General features: G+C 46.8%; 1 protein-coding gene across 1 annotated transcript; it reads left to right on the top strand.

Moving 5' to 3' along the window:
- Positions 1-221: 221 nt before the first annotated feature.
- On the top strand, positions 222-25,039 carry NANS (N-acetylneuraminate synthase). Its single transcript, XM_030795686.1, has 6 exons — positions 222-451; positions 4,278-4,493; positions 18,918-19,017; positions 20,192-20,346; positions 22,789-23,055; positions 24,811-25,039. The coding sequence occupies exons 1-6, from the start codon at positions 320-322 to the stop codon at positions 25,018-25,020; spliced, it is 1,080 nt and encodes a 359-aa protein (XP_030651546.1). The 5' UTR covers positions 222-319; the 3' UTR covers positions 25,021-25,039.
- The last annotated feature ends 937 nt before the right edge of the window (positions 25,040-25,976 follow it).

Raw genomic sequence — 25,976 nt, 5'->3', positions numbered from 1 at the left:
GCCGTCCGCCTCCTGCAGGGAATGCTTGCTCCTGGGTGCACGCACCGATACCGCGATGGTCCGAGATCGCGCTGTGGGGCAGCGAGCCTCAAGCCTGGCACAGGAGAAGGGCGCGGAGCTTCCTCTACCCGCCCCACCGCCCTTCCCAGGGGAGGTCCCGCCCCCCACCCCGATTGGCTGTCGGGAGCGAGGCGGGGCCTAGGGGATTGGCTGCGCGGCGGCCGCGGGCTGACGTGGCGGGGCCGGCGTGTGGGTCTTGCAGAGCTGCTCACAGAACAGAGTAGAGGCGGCGGCGGCTGCCGGACCCCGAGCCGCTGCAATGCCGCTGGAGCTGGAGCTGTGTCCCGGGCGGTGGGTAGGCGGGCAACACCCGTGCTTCATCATTGCCGAGATCGGCCAGAACCACCAGGGCGACCTGGACGTGGCCAAGCGCATGATCCGCATGGCCAAGGTGAGGCGGGAGCTCCCGGGACCCGGGATTCGGGCGCCGGGCGGGGCGGGGCGGGGCGGGGCCGCGGGGAGCCAGGGCCACGCGGCCTCCGCAGCTCGGTACCCTGGTCCGGCCCCCTCCCGCCCGCCAGTTCCGTTTTCGGAATCCTTCGGATCCCTCTTCCTCACCCCGTCTGCCACCCTCCTGACCTTTCTGCATTACAGCAGCTGCCTCCTAACCCGACCTCTTTCCTTCCCGTTCTGGTGCCAGAATAATCTTTCTAAAAGTCAGACTTGATCAGACCATCCCCCTGCCTGGCACCTTCTGTGGCTCCCTCCTGCCCGCGGGTAGAGTCGAAACCCTTTAACATAGCCTTCAAGATTTTAATGACTGGGCCCCTTCCAGCCCGTCATAATTCTCTGACATTCTTCAGCGGCACAGAGTTACTTTCAGGAATGACAGTTCCTGGAAGTTGCTGTGGTCTCTCTCACCCGCCATTCCCTGTATTTGAAATATGAAGTGGTTAAAAGCCCGGCCTTTGAGTTCAAATCTCACTTCCACCACTACTAGCTGTGTGAACGTGGGCTGCTTACTTAGCCTCGGTGAACCCGTTTCCCCATTTGAAAACGGGGCTTGATAATAACAGTTCTTTCCACATGGAGTTGTTATGGGGATCAAATGAGATTCTCAGATAGAGCTCTGAGCCCAGCACTTGGCACACAGGAGTCAGTAAATGCGTGCTCCCTCTTCTGTTGGGACTGCCATATTCTTCATTACGACCCCAGCCTCCAGCATAAGGCCTGGCCTGCACTATGATTCTTTGGTTTAGAGATAGCTCACCCCATCTTTCCTTTCCCTTCATCAATGCTGCTCAACTGATTTTGTATCATTTGTGATCGGTTTTTTAAATGTTTATTTATTTATTTGTCTATCTTAGAGACAGGGTCTTGCTCTGTCACCCAGGCTGGAGGTTTTCTCTTACTGTTTTTTTTTTTTTTTTTTTTTTTTTTTTTTTTTTTTGAGACAGGGTCTCTCTGTATCACCCAGGCTGGAGTGCAGTGACATGATCCTGGCTCACTGCAACCTCTGCCTCCCAGGCTTAAGTGATTCTCCCACCTCAGCCTCCCGAGTAGCTGGGACCCACAGGCGTGAACCACCATGCTGGGCTATTTTTTTGTAGAGATGGGGTTTGGCCATGTTACCCAGGCTGGTCTCAAACTCCTGAGCTCAAGGGATCTGCCCACCTTGGCCTCTGAAAGTGCTGGGATTACAGGTGTGAGCCACCACCCTCAGCCCTTACTGTTCCTTTGGGACTGATTTTATGGAAACCTAACCACTGAATCATAAAAATACTTTACAAAAGTAACATTGCTAACATTTTTTGAGTGCTTACTCTACCAGATACTAAGCTAAATGCTGTATATGCACATCTCATTTAATTTTTACAACAACCCAATGCCATGATGCTGCCGATTTCATTTTAAAGGCTAAGAGAAAATAAGTGACTTAGGCAAGGTCACATAGCTAGTATAATAAATACAGTAAGGAGTTTTTTCAGTTTTTGCTCCTAAGCCACAGGACTCCAGCCTTTCTTCTGCAACATTGTTTTCTAGAGGGAAATTCCCATTCTTAATTTGAAGGAGCAGCCTGTTTTTCCTCTTAGAATGCTGAAGTTGTAAAAATATCTAGAGATATTGAAGCCACAGAAACAAAGCTGTACTGACCAGGTGCAGTGGCTGATTCCTGTAATCTCATCACTTTGGGAGGCTGAGGAAGGCAGATTGCTTGAGCTCAGGAATTCGAGTCCAGCCTGGGCCACATAGCGAGACCCTGTCTCTAATTCCATTGAGCTGGAATCTAGGTGGCTGCAGCCTTTAGGAAAGGGATCTGGCCAGCTCTCCTAGAGACACTGTGCAACTTTAGTCAGGTCAGTCTGAGCCTTGGGATCTTCATCTACACAATGAGAGCTCTGTTGCCCAAGGTCACTTTCAGTTCTAATGTTCTTTGAACTTTCCAGCATCAAGTCCTGACCCTACCATCTTATGATCTGTCCAAGAGCAGGAGTAGTGATCTCAGCACTGACGTTTCTGGACCCAAGAATTTTTTTTTTTTTTTGAGACGGAGTCTCGCTCTGTCGCCCAGGCTGGAGTGCAGTGGCGTGATCTCGGCTCACTGCACGCTCCGCCTCCTGGGTTCACGCCATTCTCCTGTCTCAGCCTCCCGAGTAGCTGGGACCACAGGTGCCCGCCACCACGCCCAGCTAATTTTTTGTATTTTTTGTAGAGATGGGGTTTCACCATGTTAGCCAGGATGTCTCGATCTCCTGACCTCGTGATCCGCCCACCCCGGCCTCCCAAAGTGCTGGGATTACAGGCGTGAGCCTCCGCGCCCGGCAGCCAAGAAGTTTTTAATAGCATGAATACCTCTGTGTCTACAGAAATGGCCGTGAGATGGGACTTTAGTGGGTTTTAATTACTCTTTTTCTTAAGTACGTTGTTTTTGTTTGAGTCAGGGTCTCACTCTGTTGCTCAGGCTGGAGTGCAGTGGCACCATCATAGCTCATTGCCACCTCAACCTTGGGATCAAGCGATCCTCCCGCCTCAGCCTCCTGAATAGCTGGGACTACAGGTGTATGCCACCATGCCTGGCTAATTTTTATATTTTTTGTAGAGACAGGGTCTTACTATGTTGCCGAGGCTGGTCTTGAACTCCTGGGTTCAAGCAATCCTCCCACCTTGGCCTCTCAGAAAGTGTTTGGATTACAGGCATGGGCCACTGTGCCTGACCTCTTGAGTGTTTTTTTTTTTTATATATAGCTTTTATAGTCAAACAATCCAGCTTTTATATTATTTCCTCTGCTCAGTAGAAGTCATCTAGGGGCTGGGGCATTTTTCTTTTGTTTGTCTGCTTTTTAACACGTAACCTGTTCAAAGAAAATGTCACGGAGAAAAGTGCCAGTGCAAAGCAGCTAAAAGCAGAGTTGCTATTGTTGAAATCAGAGAAAGAGGCACAGGGCACTGTCCCTGGATTTTCCTGTCCCTGAGAGGGCCTCATTAGGACAGTTTACACATCCTGGAGGTAGCCCAAACTGCTTTTATATTGATGGAGAAACTGAGTCCAGAGCTGGGAAGTGACTTATCTAAGAGTTAGGGTCAAAGTTAAACCAGAATTTTTCTTCACCAAATTCTGGTCCAGTGCTGATTTTCCTATTCTTTGCTCAGTTATATAACTTAAAATCTTCCTTAAATCCTTGATCCAGTATTTTTAATATTTACAATGCAAAACAAAGGAAAAAAGTCCCATTTTTTTTTTCTTTTGGCATGCTAAGAGAAAAAAACAGGGGGAGGTCTCCCATCTCCAAACAACCTTTTCTTCCTTTCAGACTTTCTTGCCTTTTCTGTTCCTCTTCCTTGGAGGTCCTTAAGGTCTCTGTCAGTCTATGTTGTTTTTAAAGATGGTGATGTTGGCTGGGCACGGTGGCTCATGCCTGTAATCCCAGCACTTTGGGAGGCCAAGGTGGGTGGATCACCTGAGGTCAGGAGTTCAAGACCAGCCTGGCCAATGTGGCGAAACCCTGTCTCTACTAAAAATAACAAAAATTAGCCGAGTGTCGTGGTGGGCGCCTATAATCCCAGCTACTTGGGAGGCTGAGGCAGGAGAATGGCTTGAACCCAGGAGGCATTGGTTGTAGTGAGCCGAGATCACGCCATCTGCACTTTAGCCTGGGTGAAAGAGCGAAACTCTGTCTCTAAATAAATAAATAAAGATGATGATGTCATAATGGTTGCTCCAGAATTCTTTCCTTTTCTACGACAGTCACTGAAAGGTGTCCTAATGTGTGTTGTAGGAGTGTGGGGCTGATTGTGCCAAGTTCCAGAAGAGTGAGCTAGAATTCAAGTTTAATCGGAAAGCCTTGGAGAGGCCATACACCTCGAAGCATTCCTGGGGGAAGACGTATGGGGAGCACAAACGACATCTGGAGTTCAGCCATGACCAGTACAGGGAACTGCAGAGGTACGCTGAGGAGGTTGGGATCTTCTTCACTGCCTCTGGCATGGATGAGGTGAGTCCTCTGCTGCTCTGTCATTTGTCACTTTAGCAGACCAAGGGTCAGCAGGCAGCCTGGTGACTTCCGGCTTAGGGCCACCTCCAGCCCTTGCTCATCCTTTCTGTTCCCAACTACCGGAGAGGCTAGCAGGCACCAAAGCCCAATGAGAATCTGTAGGAAGGATGCTATTGTTTTAAAAACACGTTGTCTCTGGCCGGGCTTGGTGGCTCACACCTGTAATCCCGGCACTTTGGGAGACCGAAGGGGATGGATCACCTGAGGTCAGGAGTTCGAGACCAGCCTGGCCAACATGGTGAAACCCCGTCTCTACTAAAAATACAAAAATTAGCTGGGCATGGTGGTGCGTGCCTGTAATCCCAGTTACTTGGGAGGCTGAGGCAGGAGAATCACTTGAACCTGGGAGGTGGAGGTTGCAGTGAGCCGAGATCACGCCACTGTGCTCCAGCCTGGGCAACAGAGCAAGACTCCATCTCAAATTTTAAAAAAAAGGCCAAGCGCGGTGTCTCGGTGTCTCACACCTGTAATCCCAGCACTTTGGGAGGCCGAGGCGGGCAAGTCACAAGGTCAAGAGATCGAGACCATCCTGGCCAACATGGTGAAACCCTGTCTCTACTAAAATACAAAAAATAAGCTGGGCGTGGTGGCATGCGTCTGTAGTCCCAGCTACTTGGGAGGCTGAGGCAGGAGAATCGCTTGAACCTGGGAGGTGGAGGTTGCAGTAAGCCGAGATCACGCCACTGCACTCCAGCCTGGTGATAGAGCAAGACTCCGTCTCAAAAAAAAAAAATAATAATAATAATAGTAATAATAATAACAAGTTGTCTCTGGAAGTAGGGGTCAGCCACACTGGAATCCCAGAGACCCTCCAAGCTGTAGGGACACCCCAGCTGGGCCAGGTTTCCCCCAGTAGAAAATGGTCTGGAAACCAGGGGCTGGGTGTGGTGACTCACACCTGTAATCCCAGAGCTTTGGGAGGCTGAGCTGGAAGGACTGCTTGAGGCCAGGAGCTCAAGACCAGGGTGGGCAACATAGGGAGACCCTATCTCTACAAAAAATACAAAAATTAGCCAGCCGCGGTGGCCTACTCCTGTAGTCTGGGAGGCTGAGGATTGCTTGATCCCATGTATTTGAGATTGCAGTGAGCCATGATTGGACTCCAGCCTAGGTGATAGAGCAAGACCCTGTCTCTAAAAAAAAAAAAAAATAGAGCAAGGAAACCACAATTCTGGAGTCCACCCCTTGCTGACTAGCCTTGACTCACTTGAGTGGGGGGACACGGGCACTGTCCAGAAGGGAATGGCTCACAGGATGGTCACCGGTGGTTTTTGGCTTGGCCATGTCACATCCTAGAAGAGTGCAGCTGGTGCCAGGTCTCAGGTCCCATCTGCTCTGTGACCTGCCTCCTTAAAATTCCTTCATGTGTTCTTTTGAATTTAAAAAAGTTTTAGTTGTAAAAATAACATTACAGAAAGTTTAGAAAACAAGAAAAAGGGGAAAAAACTGACCCATAATCCCTCTATAGCAGTTCTTTTTATATATTTCCTCCTGAAGTCTTTTTATATTCTTGTTGTATTGCCTGCTGGTACTATTTAGTGAACATTGAGTTCTGTGCCTGCTTGTTTTAGTTAACATTATAGCACAAACTTTTATCCCACCTTATGCTTAAAGATTTTAATAGCAACGTAATACTTCTTTTGGCGCATGTCTGTACTGTACCTAACCATTCCTCTACTTTTGGACACGGAAGTTATTTCATTTTTTTTTTTTTTTTTGAGACAGAGTCTCAAAAAAACTGGAGGAAGAGTATATAGGATTTCTCTGTGTCCTTTCTTACAGCTGCACGTGAATGTACCATTATCTCAAAATTCAAAGTTTAAAATTAAAAAAAGAAAAGATTCCTCAATTTTATTTTATTTTATTTATTTTATTTTATTTTTTGAGACGGAGTCTGACTCTGTCACCCAGGCTGGAGTGCAGTGGCGTGATCTCGGCTCGCTGCAACCTCTGCCTCCCAGGTTGAAGCGATTCTCCTGTCTCAGTCTCCCGAGTATGCGTGCACCACCAGGCCTGGCTGATTTTTTTTGTATTTTCAGGGAGACGGGGTTTCACCATGTTAGCCAGGCTGATCTCAAACTCCTGACCTCAGGCAATCCACCCACCCCAGCCTCCCAAAGGTGTGGGATTACAGGTGTGAGCCACCATGCCCAGCCCAGTGTTATTTTTTGTTGTTGTTTGCTTGTTTTGAGACACGGTCTCACTGTCTCCCAGGCTGGAGTGGAGTGGCGTGATCTCAGCTGACTGCAACCTCTGCCTCCCAGGTTCATGTGATTCTCATGGCTCAGCCTCCTGAGTAGCTGGGATTACAGGCACCTGCCACCAGGCCCAGCTAAATTTTGTATTTTTAATAGAGATGGGGTTTCACCATGTTGGCCAGGCTGGTCTCAAACTTTTGACCTCAGGTTATCCACCTGCCTCAGCCTCCCAAACTGCTGCGATTACAGGTGTGAGCCACCGTGCCTGGCCTAGTTTTTTTTGTTTTTTGAGATGGGATCCTGTTCTGTCACCCATGCTGGAGTGCAATGATGCAATCATAGCTTACTGCAGTCTCAAACTCCTGTCCTCAAGTGATCCTCCTGTCTCAGCCTGCTGAGTAGCTGGGACTACAGGCATGTGCCACTACGCTTGGCTAATTTAAAAAAAAATTTGTAGAGACGGGGTCTCACTGTGTTGCCCAGATTGATCTCGAGCTCCTGGCCTCAAGTGATCCTGCCATCTAGGCCTCCCAAAGTGCTGGGATTACAGGTTTGAGCCACTGCACCCAGCCAGTTTTTTTTGTGCTAATAAGTAGTGCTGAGATAGACATCTTTTCTCTGTTTGGGGTTGTTTCCTTAAGATGACTTCTTAGAAACAGATTTTTGGGTAAAACCTTAGAACATTTTTATGGGTCTTGAAACACTTTTTCTTTTGGTCAACCAGGTTATCTGAAGCAGACTTCTGATTCTGTGCCACTTTTCCAGTTCTAAAACGTGTGTTGATTGAGTTGAAAGAAGCACACATGCAGCTCAGGCCAGGGGTAATGGGTGGTTTAAAAAAGGAGGAAGGTGGAAAACCTAGGCATCTGGAGAACTTGGCAGTTTCAGGCTTCACTTCTGTAGACCAAATTCATTCCTTAATTCACAGCATTCGTACACATGACATTCTTTAAATGCAGTTGTGCACTTAACAATCCTAATTCTCTATTTTTTTTTTTAAGACGGAGTCTGGGTCTGTTGCTCAAGCTGGAGTGCAATAGCACGATCTTGGCTCACTGCAACCTCCACCTCCTGAGTTCAAGTGATTCTCCTGCCTCAGCCTCCTGAGTAGCTGGGATTACAGTCGCCTGCCACCACACCCGGCTAGTTTTTGTATATTTTTAGTAGAGATGGGGTTTCACCATGTTGGCCAGGCTGGTCTTGAACTCCTGACCTTCAGTGATCCGCCTGCCTCGGCCTCCCAAAGTTCTGGGATTACAGGCGTAAGCCACCGCACTCGCCCTAATTCCCTACTTATGAAGTACACATTATAGTTTATGAAGCATCTTCACATACAGTAATATGTTTTATCCCTACAGTGCCCCATTTTACAGATGAAGAAATGGAGGACCAGAGGGGCCAGAAGTTTGTTCAGTATCACACAGTTAGGAAATGGGTCTTAAAGGTAGCAGATCTGATACCTAGAGCAGTATGCTTTCCACAGTCCCTCAGCTGCTGCTGCCTGGCTGGCAGCCCAGGCTTCCCAGAGCATAGACTCCCACTGTGAATGCCTGAAAGCTCAGCAGAGTCTCTGCATGCACCACGCTTGGTACCAGTTCAAGACTGAAGTTGGCTGGAGAGTCTCTGGGCCCAAGAGCTGCCTTGGGAGTGGGGACAGATGTTTTTTTTTTAAACCTACATAAAAAGCTTACTTAGATATATTGCTGATCTTCAGTTAATTACTGCCCTGCAACCTGGGGCAGGGGCCTTACTCTGCATCCAGTTTCAAATCTGAGACCTGGGTTTGCTCAAATTCAGTTTGAACTGGTGACATAGCAGTCTCCATTCAAAAAGGAATAGGTCTTGTAAGTATCAACAACAGAACCAAAGGGACATTATTGTGTTAATCCTTCTGGGTGTACTCACAGCCCAGGAGAGTTTCTGAGATTGTTATGTGGTGTCCTCTAAATAAATAGGATTGTTTTTCAACAGATGAATTACAATGTTTAGCTTCTGGTGAAATAATATTATTCTTTTAAAGTGTTAGTCACTCCTGGTGCTTTTTTTTTTTTTTTTTTTTTTTTGAAACGGAGTTTCGTTATTGTTGCCCAGGCTGGAGTACAATGGTGTGATCCCGGCTCACTGCAACTTCCGCCTCCTGGGTTCAAGCAGTTCTCCTGCCTCAGCCTCCCGAGTAGCTGGGATTGCAGGCATGCACCACACTGCCCAGCTAATTTTTGTATTTTTAGTAGAGCCAAGGTTTCACCATGTTGACCTTGAACTCCTGACCTCAGGTGATCCACTTGCCTCGGCCTCCCAAAATGCTGGGATTATAGGTGTGAGCCACTGCGTCCAGCCTCAAATTTCTGTCTCTATAAATTTGCCTATTCTGGATATTGCATATAAATAGAATCATACAATATGTGGTCCTTCGAGCCTGACTTCTTTCATATAACATTGTGTTTTCATTTATGTTGTAGCATATATCAGTACTTCGTTTCTTTTTTTGGCTAACTCATAATTCAATTTTATGGCTATACCACATTTTATTTACCCATTTGTCAGTTGGTGGACATTTGGGTTGTTTCTACTCTTTGGCTATTATCAATAATGCTGCCATGAGCTTTTATGTACAGGTTTTATATGGACATGTTTTCATTTCTCTTTGGTATTATATATATGAGTGGAATTGCTGGGTCACCTGGTAACTCTATGTTTAACTTTTTTGAGGAACTGCCAGACTGTTTGCCAAAGTGGCTGCACCATTCCCACCAGCAGGGTTTGATGGTGCCAGTTGCTTCACATCCTCATCATTTGTTATTACCTCCTTATTCTAGCCATCCTAGTGGATGTGACATGGTATCTCACTGTGGTTGTGATTTGCATTTCTCTGATGCATCTTTTCATGTGCCTGTTGGTCATCTGCATATCTTCTTTGGAAGAATGTCTATTCAGATCCTTTGTCAGTTTTAAAAATTGCATTATTTTTCTTTATATATTCTTTTGAAATTTAATGAATTATTTTTTCATGTATAGCCTTCCAATGAATTGTCTTTATATATTTTAAGTACAAGTCCTTTAGCAGATAAATGATTGTAAAAAACTTTCCTAGTCTTTGGGTTGTCTTTTTCACTTTCTTTTTTTTTTTTTTTTTTGAGATAGGGTCTTGCTCTGTCACCCAGGCTGGAGCACAGAGTGGTGCAATATTGGCTCACTGCAACCCTGGCCTCCTGAGCTCAAGCAATCCTCCCACTTCAGCCTCCTAAGTAGCTAGGACTATAGGCTTGCGCCACCAGACTCAGCTAATTTTTGTATTTTTTGTAGAGACAAGGTCTCACTATGTAGCCCAGGCTGGTCTCAAACTCCTGAGCTCAAGCGAACAGCCCACCTTGGCCTCCCAAAGTGCTGGGATTACAGGCATGAGCCACCATGCCTCGCCCTTTTTCACTTTCTTGATAGTGTCCTCTGAATTACAAACATCTTTAATTTTGATGATGTCCAAATTATCTTTTTTTCTTCTGTGTTTGTCTATTTATATGTTTAAACATTTCTCATTTATTTTTATTTTTGAGACAGGGTTACACTCTGTCACCCAGACTGGAGTGCAGTGGTGTAATCTCAGCTCACTATAACCTCCAACTCCTGGGTTCAAGCAATTCTCATGCCTCAGCCTCCCAAGTAGCTGGGATTACAGGTGCACACCACCATGCCCAGCTAATTTTTTTTTTTTGTATCTCTTGGTAGAGAGGGAGTTTCACCTTGTTGGCCAGGCTGGTCTCGAACTCCTGACCTCAAGTGATCTGCCTTCCTCGGCCTCCCAAATGCTAGGATTACAGGTGTCAGCCACCTCACCCAGCCATTTTTAGCTTTTTTTTTTCTTTATTTCTCAGTTTTAAACCACAATGTGATATCACTGCACAGCCGTCAGTATCGTTAAAGTAAAAAGTGGTTGGCTGGATGCAGTGGCTCACTCCTGAAATCCCAGTACTTTGGGAAGCTGAGGTAGGAGGATCGCTTGAGGCCAGGAGTTCAAGACCAGCCTGGGCAACAATAGCAAGACCCCATCTATTAAAAAAAAAAAAAAAAAAAAAAAAAGCCAGGCATTGTGGTGTGTGCCTGTAGCCTCAGCTGCTTGGGAGGCTGAGGCAGGAAGGCAGGAGGCTTCCTTGAACCCAGGAGCTTGAGGCTGTGGTAAGCCATGATTGCACCAGTGAACTCCAGACTCCAGCCTTGGCAAAAGAGTGAGGTCCTGTCTCTAAAACAAACAAAAAAAAGTGGTAACACCACATGGTGTCAAGGATACAAAGAAAATAGGTCATTCATATATTGCTGGTAGGAATGTAGAATGATCCAATCACTCTAGAAAACAGTATGGCAGTTTCATTCCTTCTTTTTTTAACAGCTTTATTGGGACATAATTCATATACTGTACAATTCAACCACTTAACGTGGACTGGGTGTTTCTTATAAAGCTAGATAATGTGTTTATCATATGACCCACCAGTTGTCATTTGGTAATTTATTCCCAAAGAAATGAAAACTTAACATTCATACAAAAACCTGTATGTGAGTGTCATTACAACTTTTATTCTTAGTAGCTCAAAACTAGAACAAGCAAAATGTTCTTTAGTGGGTGAATGGTGAAACAAACTGTAGTACATGCGCACCGTAGAGTACTACTCAGCAATCAAAAGGAATGAACTGTTTTTTTCTTTTTTTTTTTGAGATGGAGTCTCACTGTGTCGCCCAGGCTGGAGTGCAGTGGTGCGATCTCGGCTCACTGCAACCTCCACTGCCCGGGTTCAAGCGATTCTCCTTCCTCAGCCTCCTGAGTAGCAGGGATTACAGGCACATGCCACGGTGCCCGGCTAATTTTTGTATTTTTTGCAGAGATGGGGTTTCACCATCTTGGCCAGGCTGGTCTCAAACTCCTGACCTTGTGATGCACCCACATCGGCCTCCCAAAGTGCTGGGATTACAGGCGTGAGCCACCGCGCCCAGCCAGGAATGAACTATTGGTGCGTGCAGCAGCCTGGATGCATCTCAAGGAAATGATGCTGAGTGAGAAAGCAGCATATGCAGAAGGGTACATACTGTACAATTCTGCTTCCATGACATTCTGGAAATAACAGAATTATGAGAATGGAGAACAGATGAGTAGTTGCCAAAGGTTAGTAAGGGGAAGGGGACGTGGTTATTAAGGGGTGACATGAAGGATCCTTGTAGCAGTGACATCATGGTACCTTCTGTATGGTGACCGTGGAAGTGGTCACATGAATCTGTGCATGGGGTAAAATTGCGTAGAATTAAATATAGGCACACAAAAATGAATACATGTAGAAATGGTGAAATCTGCGTAAGATTGGTTGACTTTGTCAATGTCATTCACCCAGTTGTGATATTGTACTACAGTTTTACAAGACATTACCATTGGGGGAAACTGGGGGAAGAGTATATAGTATCTCTCTGTGTTCTTACAGTTGCACGTGAATCTAGCATTATCTCAAAATTCGAAGTTTAAAATTAAGAAAAGATTCCTTTTTTATTTTATATTTTATTTTTTGAGACGGAGTCTCGCTGTCAGCCAGGCTGGAGTGCAGTGGCACGATTGTGGCTCACTGTAACCATCGCCTCCCAGGTTCAAGCAATTATCCTGCTTCAGCCTCCCAAGTAGCTGGGACTACAGGTGTGTGCCACCATGCCCAGCTAATTTTTGTATTTTTAGTAGAGACGGGGTTTCACCATGTTGACCAGGCTGGTCTTGAACTCCTGACCCCAGGTGATCTGCCTGCCTTAGCCTCCCAAAGTGCTGGGATTGCAGGTGTAAGCCACCGTGCCCGGCTTTCATTTTAAATTTTTGTTTTATTTATTTATTTCACTCTGTTGGCCAGGCCGGAGCGCAATGGCGTGATCTTGGCTCACTGCAACTTCTGCCTCCTGGGTTCAAGAGATTCCTGTGCCTCAGCCTCCTGAGTAGCTGGGATTATAGGTACCCGCCATCACACCCAACTAATTTTTGTATTTTTAGTAGGGATGGGGTTTTACCATTTGGCCAGGCTGCTCTCAAACTCCCGACCTCAGGTGATCCACCCACCTTGTCCTCCCAAAGTGCTGGGATTACAGGCATGAGCCATCGCGCCTGGACACAATTTTAATTTTTAATTCAGCAAATACGAATAAATAAACTCGCATAAAAAAAATAAAAAAGATCTGTAGACTCTTTAGTAATTTTTTTTTTTTTTTTGAGACACGGTCTCACTCTGTTATCCCAGGCTGGAGAGTAGTGGCACAATCATAGCTCATAGCTCACCACAGCCTTGACTGCCCAGGCTCAAGCGATCCTCCCACCTCAGCCTCCTTAGTAGCTGGGACTACAGGTCCATGCCACCACGACCAGCTAATTTCTAATTTTTTTTGTAGAGATGGGGTCTCCCTGTGTTGCCCAGGCTGGTCTTAAACTCTGGGCCTCAAACAGTCTCCCACCTCGGCCTCCCAAAGTGCTAGGATTACAGGTGTGAGCCACTGCACTTGGCCTCCTCAGTAATTTTTAAGAATTTGAAGATGAAAACATTTGGGACCCCATGCTGAATGCTGTATACACATACCCCAGCTGTGTGGTGTGTACCCTGGCTATATGATGGCACGGCTATATGGTACACACCTCAGCTGTGTGGTACACACCCTGCTGTGTGGCCCATACCCGGGCTATATGGCCCAGTGGCCAAGTGAATGGACTCTAGGGTCAGATTTTAAGTTTGAATATGGCTCTGCCTGTCATTTCTGGTATATCCATGTGGAGGTTATTTAACCTTTTTGTGCCTGTTTTCTTCAGTTGTGAAGCAGGCTTCCTAGCAGAACCTATTTGGGAGGGAAAGTGAAGATTAAATGTGATTGTTAATATAAAGCATAGTACACAATCAGTATTCAGTGAATGTTAGTTACAATTAAGGAAAGCAACCTGGGCTAAGGGCTGGGACATCTGGGTACTTGTCCTGACTTTGCCCTTAACTCTCAGTGTGACCTTGGTGAGCCCCTTCCCTGCCTGGGCCACCATTTCCTTTTCTGTGTGTGACCAAGCTACCATCCAGTGGTTCTCTCTATTCTGATGTCCTGAGTCAGTGCAGAAACAGGGAAGATGTCATCAAGGTGACTTGCACCTGGAATGGGGACTTTTCTGTTTTCATCCACATTTCCTGGAAATGCAAGCTCCCGGAGCTCCTGGATCCGACCTAGGAGAAAGGTGCCTCCTTGCCCCTGTGAGGCTGCCGAAGCGGAGTCACTTCTTTAGGCCGTGCCCTGCAGGTGGCATTGGTTGAGAACCTGGAGCGGTTGGGTGATAGGGAGGAGTCTGGTGTTTGTAGCGGGGCTTCCCTCTCTTGGTTTTCCTTCCCTCTGCTCCCCAGGCAGCCCATTTGCTTGGTGTCTGGGATGTTTTAGAGCCAGGCTCTCTGAGCTCAGCTCCTGGTGCTCACGCTCTGTGTGGCTTGGGCTCCTCATGTAACCTTGGAGCCGCAGTGGCCCCTGTCTGTAAAAACAGGATTGTTAAGATGCCCCTGGGGCTATCTGGAGGAGCTAAGCCCGTGGGGTGCCAGCACAGGGCCAGGTCTGCACTCACCTAGCGATGGCTGTTCTGTTACTCAGAACCTTTTGGAGTTTTTCTGCTTCAGCCTATTTGGGCAGGTAGGTTCCTCTGGACGAGGAATGCCATTTGTCACCAGCTAGTCCCCTGCCTGACCTAGGGCACAGGCAGTGAGGGAAACTGCATTTTTTTTTTTTTTTTGAGACGGAGTCTTGCTGTGTCGCCCAAGCTGGAGTGCAGTTGCGCAATCTCTGCTCACTGCAACCTCCACCTCCCGGGTTCAAGCAGTTCTCCGCCTCAACCTCCCGAGTAGCTGGGACTACAGGTTCCCCCCACCATGCCCAGCTAATTTTTGTATTTTTAGTAGAGACGGAGTTTCACCATGTTGGCCAGGGTGTCTTGAACTCCTGACCTCATGATCCACCCACCTCGGCCTCCCAAAGTGCTGGGATTATAGGCGGGAGCCACCGTGCCCCGGCAGGAAAGTGCATTCTTTAAGAGCCTTTACAAGAGTTAATTTACCTTGCCATCTGTCAAACTGTTGGAGGTAGATTGGTTCCTTGTTCTGTATTTACCTAGCAGGTGGCTCCCAGTGTTTACCTACCCTAACTTCCTTATAGAAACAGGCATTTATTGAGTGCGTATTTTCTCCACACTGTATGCTGTTCTAGGGCGTTCTCTGTGTACTGAGGAAAGGTTAAGGTGTGGCAGAATTTTATTAAGGCCAAGAAAACTGTCAGGGCTTCTGGTTGAAAGTTGCACCAAGGGTGTGGAACTCAGGTGAAACAGCAGAATGTCTTTAGTCTAAAAGGAAAGTTCTATTGAGAAGGCAAATGGAAGCCACGACCAAAGAGGTGACTCCTGAGGGACATGCTCCCCTCACACACAGTGGCCATCCCAGCAAAGCTGCCCTTCCCTCCAGCACCTGCCTCTGTCCTAGGCACGGTGCCCTCTGACAGGCCACTGCCCTGAGGCCGGCCCAGCCTATTTGTGGCTACACCCTTCCCCTGACTCCCTGTTCTCCCCAGCTCATCACCGTGGGCTTTTTTTTTTTTTTTTTTTTTTTTAGACAGATTCTTGCTCTGTCACCCAGGCTGGAGTGCAATGGCATGATCTTGGCTCACTGCAACCTCCACCTCCCAGGTTCAAGTAATTGTCCTGCCTTAGCCTCCTGAGTAGCTGGGATTACAGACACACACCACCACGCCGGGCTAATTTTTGTATTTTTAGTAGAGACGGGGGCCAGGCTGGTGTCGAACTTCTGACCTCATGATCTGCCCGCCACGGCCTCCCAAAGTGCTGGGATTACAGGCGTGAGCCACTGTGCCTGGCCTGGGCTTTTTTTTTTTTTTAATCCTGCACGATCTAAAAACTGAGGAGAGAGGAAGGGACTTTAGAAAAATCTCAGCTCCACTCCTCTCTTTCTTTACCCCTGACTCAGATCAGCAGTTCCCAGAGTGTCCCACAGGACACAGTACAGAAAGGGGGTTCTGTGGGCATGTGTTGTCCACCCTCATTCATTAATTGATTTAGAATCAATAAAGGTTTTTTTGGTTTATTTTTTGTTTTGTCACCCAGGCTGGAGTGCAGTGACACGACCTCAGTTCAGTGCAGCCTCGAACTCCTGGGTTCAAGCAATCCTCCCATTCAGCCTCCTGAGTAGCTGGGACTGCAGGCACACACCACACACCCGGCTAATTTTTATATGTTTTGTAGAAACGGGATTTCGCCATGTTGCCTAGGCTGGTGTCAAACTCCTGGGCTAAAATGATCCTCCTGCCTTGGCCTCCCAAAGTGCTGGGATTACAGGCATAAGCTACCATGCCTGGCCAGAATTAATAAAGTTCTGAGTCGAGTTAAGTGTGGGAAACACTGGGTTTGGAACTCAGCTAAGTTGATTTACTGGGACCCTCTAAGAAGGCATTAAGGCAGGGTAGTGTTTCTCCCAAACGAGGCTATCCATGGGACCAATTTCTGCATGTTGAACTCAGCTGGGAGCCTGAGGAGAGTTGTACATGCCTGAGCTCTCTTCAGACTCCCACAGACTTTGTGCTACGGGGCAGGAGGGAGAGAAGAGTGCTTAGGCTGCCGGGCTGCATGGAACCCCAGATACAGAGGGAACCCGAGAGCAGGGTGGGCAGGCTAGAGGAAGTCAAGGAGTCCCTGAAGAGAAAGGGGTCACCAGTTGCTGACCCAGCCTGTAGTAGCCCCTCGGCACAGCGATACTGTCTTAGGGCTGAAAGTTAGGATCTTCCAGATTACTCAGATTCCCTTTACCCGATGGCTCTGAGTGGCAGTTTTCTAAATAGCCACTGGGTGGCGCTGGCTCCCCAGGAGGCGGCAAAATGAGGCGCCCCTTCCCTTTCTAGCAGGACTTGGCCTTTTTCCTTACTTGAAAATTATAGAATTCCATGCAGATTTTACAGCCTCTGTAGGTAAGCTTTCGCAAAGTGTTTTTCTGCACTTGTCCCCCCTCCTTGCCCCGATCGCTCTGCCCCTCTCTTGGGGGGGTTCCTGCATCTGTTTATGCCCTAGAGGGCCACACCACACTCCCACAAGATGAACATTATACAAAAGAAAACTCAGTGGAAGGTTCCTTCTTAAACAGAAAGCACTCTCTTCATCTGCCAAATGAAGTGAGAGGGGTAGGAAAATTAGATTTTATTCAAAAAATATATTTAAAACTGATGTTTTTTCAGTTCTGTCTTAGGGCTAGTTAGCAGTGTTATGAGACACAAACAAGAAAGAGTGAGGTAGAAAGGTATGGAAGGTACTAGGCATGGCGGCTGAAGCTTGTAACCCCAGGGCTGTGGGAGGCCAGGGTGGGACAACTGCTTGAGGTCAGGAGTTTGAGAACAGCCCGGGCAACATAGCAAGACCCCATCTCTACAGCAAATTAAAAAAAAAAAAAATTAGCCACATGTGGTGGCATGTGCCTGTGGTCCCAGCTACTTGGGAAACTGAGGCAGGAGGATTGCTTGACCCCGGGAGTTTGAGACCAGTTTGGGCAACATAGCAGGACCCCGTCTCTACCAGAAAAGAAAAGAAAAAGATGGAAGGGGAAAAGAGAAGAGTTAAAAATTAAGCAGAGAGGAAGAGCAGTTAAGAATGGTGAAGGAAGGGAGGAAAGGAAGGAAAGGGAGGGAAGGAGGGAGGAAGGAAAGGGAAGGAAAGGGAGGGAGGGAGGAAGGAAGGAAAGGGAGGTAGGTTGGTTGGTTGGTTGGTCCGTCCTAGACCAATCAGAGTTTGCATTTCGTTTTAGCAACATCCCTGGGAGAGGGAAAGATTTGTGCCCATGTGATCAAGTGTGAGAAACTCACTAAGCCCTAACTTATTTCTGAGTCACCATTCAGAGACATTGATTTTTTCGACTTTTGATTTCCAACTTCAATTCAAAACAAAAGGACTCAAGAAAACTTCTGAAGGTGATGTGTATGTTTATTACTCTTGTGGTGATGGTAGCAGTAGTGTATACTTAAGTCCCAACTCACCAAATTACATTATATGCAGTTTTTAGTATATCAATTACACCTTACTGAAGCTGGAAGGAAATGATAATAAAAAATTTTTGAGTTCTTATAATTTGACAACAAACTGAGATTTTACTCTTACAACTTGTGATCCACTGATTCCTTCAGCAAGCATTTGCTGACATTTACCAATTTCCTGAGTCTTGTTGATGAATACTAGAGAAGGATGTTGAAGAGCACTAAACAGGTAACCTCACGCAGTGATGTTATATCTGAAAAAAGTGACTGAGGTTCACTTTTCTGTAGGCAGCGTGCTTTGAGGCCTGAAAGGGCTCGGGTTGAATGGGCCCTGCCAGCCATGGATCCTTGTGTAGAGGCTGGGCAAAAAAATGCTCCATTTTCCCCCTTTCGCCAAGGATTGAAGTAGCCCCTTTTCCTGCTCATTTGGCAGAGTAGAAGGGAAAGCCTTTGAGGCTATTCATGTTTTCACTGTCTGGTTTTCTGGGTCAGGATTAGGTCATGACTGTTTCATGTTTGTTCATTTGGCCTTGGGCCCCTGGGGCAGGTAGGGTCTGGCCAGGGGAAAGATTCTTTTCCAGATTTTTTTTTTTTTGAGATGGAGTCTTGCTCTGTGGCCCAGGCTGGAGTGCAGTGGCACGATCTCAGCTCACTGCAACCTCCGTCTCCCAGGTTCAAGCGATTCTCCTGCCTCAGCCTCCAGAGTAGCTGGGATCACAGGTGCCCGCCACCACACCCGGCTAATTTTTGTATTTTTAGTAGAGACGGGGCTTCACCATGTTGGTCAGGCTAGTCTCAAACTCCTGACCTCAGGTGATCCACCTGCCTTGGCCTCCCAAAGTGCAGGCGCGAGCCACCGCGCCCAGCCCTTTTCCAGATTCTTGTAGCCAGCAAAGACCAGCACCAAACATTTGTTGGGCTAATGGATGGGTGGATGCAAATGAATGTTTGCATTTGAATGAAATGACTGAGAACAAATCTTTGCCTGCTTTCAAGTTGTTGAGCGTCCCTCTACTGCATAAGAGGAGGGGTTTTTCTATTTGTATGTTATTCCTCGCCTGTCATGACAACAGTGTTCTTGAACAATGGTGAAAAGGAGCTCCCTCTTTGATTTTTGTAGATGGCAGTTGAATTCCTGCATGAACTGAATGTTCCATTTTTCAAAGTTGGATCTGGAGACACTAATAATTTTCCTTATCTGGAAAAGACAGCCAAAAAAGGTAAGTGTCTAATTTTTGACTTAAAATCTAAGAGAGTCCAAACCTTCATATTTTTACTCCCCTCATGGTGGACCACTTTCAGGCAGATTTCATGAAGACAAATTTTAGCCTCTTTTCATTTTTTTAAATAGAGACAGGGTCTCGCTGTGTTGGCCAGGTTGGTCTTGAACTCCTGGCCTGAAGCAATCCTCCCATCTCGACCTCCCAAAGTGCTAGGATTACAGGCATGAGCCACTGTGCCCTGCCAGAAACCTCTTTTCAATCAGCCTGTACTTCCATTTTTTGTAAGCTAAGCTGAAAGAAAATGAATTAAGGATATGACAGTTTTTATAAGACATTTAGAAATTCTTTTTAAGAATTTTTTTTTTTAATAGAGACAAGTTCTGTCTATGTTGCCCAGGTTGGTCTTGAACTCCTGGATTCAAGTGATCCTCCTACTTCGGCCTCCCAAAGTGTTGAGATTACAGGTGTGAGCCACTGCACCTGTCCTAGAAAAATTTTTAACTAAAATTTATAAGAAATTAAGGATATGACAGTATATATAAAACCTAGCTGGGTATGGTGGTGCATACCTGTAGCCCCAACTACTCAGGAGGCCAAGGTAGGAGGATTGCTTGAGTTTGAGACTGCAGTGGACCATGATCGTGTAAAGTGGTTTTACAACATGAACAATTTCATTTGATCCTCATAACACCCCTAGGACTGAAACAGGTCATGATTATGATGCTTGATACTTATTTCACAGGGGAGGCCTCTGAGACTCACAGACGGACAGTACTCTGCCCAGGCACAGCTAGAAGTGGCAGCTCCGCACCTCACATTCACTCACACTCTTGAATCAGCACTCATTCTACTGTACTGCCATGGTATACAACCTATTAATCAGATGAGATACTCATTTTCCTCTTGGCAGTGTGAAATTCCTCTGCCTCTTTAATTCAGTTCCTTTTGCTCAAGAACACTGTCGGGGGGCAGAGGGGAGCCCACCTTTCCTGTGGCCGAGGGCAGGAACCCAACAAGCTCCTCTCTGTTCCCCCACAGGGGGCTGGCACAGTTTTTTAAGAGATGTCTGTGGAGTTTTAGTTGAATGATGAGACCAGCAGTTGGGATGTGTTGGGGAGAGTCAGAACCTCTAAAGAGAAAGTGCTGATGGTGTTGGTGCTGGATTACTCAGGTCGCCCAATGGTGATCTCCAGCGGGATGCAGTCGATGGACACCATGAAGCAAGTCTATCAGATCGTGAAGCCCCTCAACCTCAACTTCTGCTTCTTGCAGTGTACCAGTGCGTACCCGCTCCAGCCTGAGGACGTCAACCTGCGGGTCATCTTGGTGAGCAGGAGGGAGGGGGTTCCCTTCTTGGGCCATTTACTATGGGGAAGATGTAGTCTTTTAATAACCAAAATTCTAACAAACCATGGCATACTTTATAATTTGAACATCCTTTGACAGTCTTGCTGTTACCAAATCAAATTCGAGCTAAGCAGTTGAGAAAGCACACACATTCTAAAGAGGGTGACTGTAAATGAAATTTTCTTGGCCAGGCGCGGTGGGTCATGCCTGTAATCCCAGCACTTTGGGAAGTCGAGGTGGGCAGATCACCTGAGGTCAGGAGTTCAAGACTAGCCTGGCCAACATGGTGAAACCCCTTCTTACTAAAAATATAAAAATTAGCCAGGCATGGTGGCACGTGCCTGTGGTCCCAGCTACTCAGGAGGCTGAGGCAGGAGAATCACTTGAATTCAGGAGGCAGAGATTGCAGTGAGCCGAGATTGCACTACTGCACTCCAGCCTGGGTGACAGAGTGAGACTCTCAGGGGAAAAAAAAAAAAAATCTGTCAGCAGACATTTGGGATGATTTTACCTTTTGGCTATTGTGAGTGATGCTGCTATGAACACGAGTGTACAGATAAATATTCATCTTTTTCATACTGAGTTATAGGAGGCCTTCTTGAAACTTCTGGCTTTTTCTGCTTTGTTATTTGCTGGCTCTCTTATTTTCTAATGCTGAGCATCCCTGAGGCTCAAACTAGTTATAGTGACAGCCTTGAGGGAAATTACTCTCTCCCAGGATTTTGCCTACTCAGTCATTTCACAGATGGTGAAGTCCAGTCCCAAGTCGGGAAGCCTGAGATCCCACAGCAGCTTGGTGGCAAAGCTGGAACTAGAACCTGGGCATGTCCCCCTAGGCCTTTGTCTCTTACTGTCTCACGCCATCTCTCTCAGTTCCTCCTGTAGCACTGGAAATTTAACTTCATTTGAAAATATGTATGTAATTATCATTAAAACTATTATAGTAACATTAATGGAATTCTATCTATCCACACATACTTAGAATCCTGATATTGCAGTTGTTTTCCTTTTATATTTTCCTTTCAGTATAGTATTTGATTCTGTTTTTCCCACAATATAAGCTTTCTTATGTGTTGTTATACAGCCATTAACTTTTAAAAAGTTAGCCTTTTTGAAAACTGACATTGCTCTCTTTTTACCTAAACTTTCTGTCCCTCCCAATCCTGTTTTTGCTTCGCTTATAGATTATCTAAATCATATTATTTTTAAAACTTAAAAATGATTTCTGTGAAATATGTAATGTCGAAAGTAAACATCCCCTGCACTCCCATCCCACAGAGATTCCGATAATTAACAGTTTAGTAGACGTGACCCCAGCTATTTTCCTTTTCAGTGTATCTCCGTCCCCACTCAAGGTGCTGTCATGTCCTCTCTCTGGACACTACACATTGCAGAAGTTATTCTGCCAGCCTATCCCATCTTGGGCCTGCACATAGTACAGCGGTTTGAATTTTCAAACTTTTAGCAATCCGCACTCCATCACACACCCTTAAGCCTGGTTTTCAAGGCCTTTGCCACCTAACCCTCCTAATCTTTTGTTAAACCCCACCTGAGGCCAGACACCATGGCTCATGCCAGTAGTCCCAGCACTTTGGGAGGCTGAGGCTGGTGGACTGCTTGAGGCCAGGAGTTCGAGACCAGCCTGGCCAACGTGGCGAAACCCCATCTCTACTGAAAATACAAAAACTAGCTGGGCGTGGTGGCGGGCACCTGTAGTCCCAGCTGCTCAGGAGGCTGAGGCAGGAGAATCGCTTGAACCCAGGAGGCAGAGGTTGCAGTGAGCTGAGATCACGCCACTGCACTCCAGCCTTAGCGACACAGCAAGACCCTGTTTCAAAAAGAAATAATAACGGTAAAATAATAATACACCCTACCTGAGTCTTTCTACTGTACTCAGCTTTCTGGTCACCCTCATCAACAAGACTCACCCATCTTAGAGTGTCTTTTGTTGCATTCAGTGAATTACAGATAACGGATTAATTATCATTTCCACCAAAGGGTTGTTTTGAGATTGGGCTGTGTATATTATTGATGATGATATTTGTGCATACAGCACACTTGCTTTCAGCAGCTCAGGCTAATTAAATGTGACAGATGGTTTTTGACATTCATTTATAGTTCTGTTGTTACTCTTGGTGTATTGTGCAATGTGAAACATTCTTAAAATGCATTCTTTAGAATAACAGTAACCATTTTTAGAGCATTTACAATGTGCTGAGTGCTTCTCATGCATTTACAGCAACACTCAGCAGGTATTATCATCATCCCTAGGAAAGAGAGGCTCAGAGAGCCTCAGTATCTTGTCCCTGGCTGCACAGCTAGAGAGTGGCTAAACCGGGGCTCAACCAGATATGCTTGACCTGGAGAATATGCATAAAGCAGCATGATATTTAATGTTATTTTTCTTTTTCCATTTTAAAGGAATATCAGAAGCTCTTTCCTGACATTCCCATAGGGTATTCTGGGCATGAAACAGGCATAGCGATATCTGTGGCCGCAGTGGCTCTGGGGGCCAAGGTGTTGGAACGTCACATAACTTTGGACAAGACCTGGAAGGGGAGTGACCATTCGGCCTCACTGGAGCCTGGAGAACTGGCCGAGCTGGTGCGGTCAGTGCGTCTTGTGGAGCGTGCCCTGGGCTCCCCAACCAAGCAGCTGCTGCCCTGTGAGATGGCCTGCAATGAGAAGGTGCGTCCTGCTGGACTCCACTCAGCTCTGCTGCCATGTGTGGAAACAGGATGGGCTGGCCCGAGAGGGATGGTCAGGACCAGCCCTCCCTGAGCCAGGCTGATGAAATGATGAAGGAATGTGCTCCCACTCCTGTCAGCTTCTTCAGGCTTCTCTTCTGTAATGCATGTCACTCTGGCCTGTAGCAGCAGCAGGAGAAACATGTTATCTAAAGGGAACTTTAGCAGTTTCTCTGGCCACCTAGGGTCACATCAGTCTTCCACTAATTCTCTGAAGCCCATGGCCCCAGTACTCCTAGACTCCAGAATATGTAACAGGAGTGAGGCCCTGGAATAAGTCAAGTCTGGTCTCCCTTGGAGCAGCTAAGCCCTGAGAAACATTTAGGCAAGGTGTTCCCTGAGGTACCTCTTCTGAGCCTGTGGCATTTCCTAAGCCAGGGTGGCACTGGTGGGAAGGGCAGTGAGTCATTGCAGAGGTGGGTGGGTGATGATGCAGCTATTCCTTGTGCAACTGACATTCAGACAAAGGAACTGGTGGGCCTAGAAGCACTGCCTGGCATGCTGACTATCAGGGTTTCCTGGAAGCCGTGGCCTGGACCTTCTTGCCTTCTGAGTCATAGAGCCAGGCAGGCATTCTGGGGCTGCCAGGCACACACACACACCTAACCTGCAGGCTGTCGGGGTCAAGGCAAAGACCAAACACCAGGCATGCCTGGGACTGTTGTCATCTTTTATTCTAGTGGGGCCTACCTGCTTCCCCAAATCAAAGATGCATCTATACCAGGAAATTAAAATAAAATAAAAAGAAATAGTTTCTTTATAGAGGAAACAGGAGAGAATTAGACCAGAAACCAGAGTAAGATTTATAACAGCTGAGCGCTTAATTTGGCTCTCTGAGCAGACAGTAAAACATAACAAGATGCATGATTATCACTTGACAGACATTTTTTCCTGGCACCACATTCCAAGCAGAATTGATTCCTTGCACTCTTACGTGGAGGATATAGAGTAATAAAACACGTAATTTATTTGAAAGCATTTATGGAGAAGACAAACACTGGTCATGAGCTTCAGGTACCCTTCATTCCCTCATCTGCCTGTCCTATCTGCCCCTTCTTCGGGGGCTCCTTTTCTTGCCATCTGCATAACAGCCACATTCACCATCTTATGAGTCCTTCATATTTCTATTTTACCAAACAAAGTGGCGGTGTGCCCTGGAGAGCGGTGCGTCAGGAGTTAAGAATCTCATCCCTATGTTTCATCTTGGCTGTCTGCAACCCTGGCCAGGTCACCCACCCTGTATGGACCTCGGTTTCCCCATGTTTACAATGAGATACTGAGTTGGATGGTGACCAAAGAAATCAGAGTTTGCATGTATTGAGAACATTCTATGTTCCAGGTACATTCTGTAATATCACCAATCCTTACAGTCATCTGACAGGATAGTTTCCATTTGACAGAGAAACTAAAATATGGCCTATACCCCACAGACTGGGATTTGAACCTGGCTCCGCCTACATAGCCTGAGCCCTTTCCTTTGCACTTTATTGTAAAGGCCCCTCCTCTGAGTCTCTGAATTCAATCTATACTGGTTGAATTCCTGCCATGTATGAGATATTCTGAGCAGCGTAGGGGGCAACAGAGTGCCTGCTCCCAAGGTACTGCCTGGGGAAGACTGATCGGGGACCTGGAGTGTAAAGTAGTGTGCACTAGTTACTTCTGTGAAGCTGGCACTGAATGTTCATTTTGTCCACAGCTGGGCAAGTCTGTGGTGGCCAAAGTGAAAATTCCGGAAGGCACCATTCTAACAATGGACATGCTCACCGTGAAGGTGGGTGAGCCCAAAGGCTATCCTCCTGAAGACATCTTTAATCTGGTGGGCAAGAAGGTCCTGGTCACTGTTGAAGAGGATGACACCATCATGGAAGAATTGGTAGATAATCATGGCAAAAAAATCAAGTCTTAAAAATAAAGTGCCATTCTCTAAATTCTCAGTTCCCTTGCTGGTGCTGTCGGGTGTGTTTGAGTGAGGTGGGGGCAGGAATGGCGGTCTCCAGGGACCTGGCCGTCATCCACCTCCACCTGCTCCTTAGCAGATGTTTCTGGGCTAGGCCCTGTGTCAGCCCACTGGAGACAGAAAAAGATCCAGTGATGCAGTCTCTGCTTTAAGTTGGCCAGCTTAGTGCACTGGCCAACAGTGCATTATAAACAGAGCACCAGAAGAAGGGGTGGTTCCAAACCAAGTCCATATCCTCCAGTTGCTGGGTAGCCGCAGAGAGGGGTGAGAGCTGGCTGCACAGGTCCTTTCCTTTAAGCCTTCATTTTCACTTCCTTACAGCCCTTTACTTCTCCATTGTCTTTATCCCTTTCCTGCCCTTGGCCTCTATGTTTAGTTGGCATTGTATAGCAGTCACTCCACATCAGAGAAAGGATTGGTCAAAGGATCTTGTAGGCAGAAAATGCTGAAAGCACTCCTCTCAGAGCAAAGAGGGAAATGGCATGTGTTCCTTCTCTGAACAAATATTGAGGGCCATCTTTGTGCCAGGCACTGCTTTAGGCACAGAGGATATGGCCATGAACAGCCCCAATCCCTTCCTCAGGGAACTTCCATTCAGATGGGGGCAGATGCATAAAAATCCATAGCACAGTGATTCAGTCACACAATATGTTAGAAGGTGGTATGTGAGCCAGGCATGCTGGTGTCAGCCTGTAGTCCCAACTACTTAGGAGGCTGAGGCGGGAGGGTTGCTTGAGACCGGGAGTTCAAGCTATAATACTATCTTGGATGGGAACAGGTGGGAGTCAGGGTTTGTTTACACATAAGTGAGAACTTTAATGAGTTATCTTCAGAAGCAGTGAATGCCCCATCCCTGCAGATAGTTAATCAGGGAGCAGCTGACTACTACCAGAAGGCTGCGTAAG

Source organism: Nomascus leucogenys, chromosome 1a, assembly GCF_006542625.1.
Source record: "Nomascus leucogenys isolate Asia chromosome 1a, Asia_NLE_v1, whole genome shotgun sequence".
In the NCBI taxonomy this organism is placed as follows: Eukaryota; Metazoa; Chordata; class Mammalia; order Primates; family Hylobatidae; genus Nomascus; species Nomascus leucogenys.
Note: the sequence above shows the minus strand (reverse complement) of the source record. Positions and strands in the feature narration are given on the sequence as shown.

Bases quoted from the DNA above. Each gene is read 5' to 3' on its own strand.
- NANS (XM_030795686.1), top strand. From the start codon at position 320: ATGCCGCTGGAGCTGGAGCTGTGTCCCGGGCGGTGGGTAGGCGGGCAA. The intron at 4,494-18,917 runs GTGAGTCCTCTG...TGATTTTTGTAG, and splicing joins CTGCCTCTGGCATGGATGAG to ATGGCAGTTGAATTCCTGCA. The intron at 19,018-20,191 runs GTAAGTGTCTAA...TGGATTACTCAG, and splicing joins GGAAAAGACAGCCAAAAAAG to GTCGCCCAATGGTGATCTCC.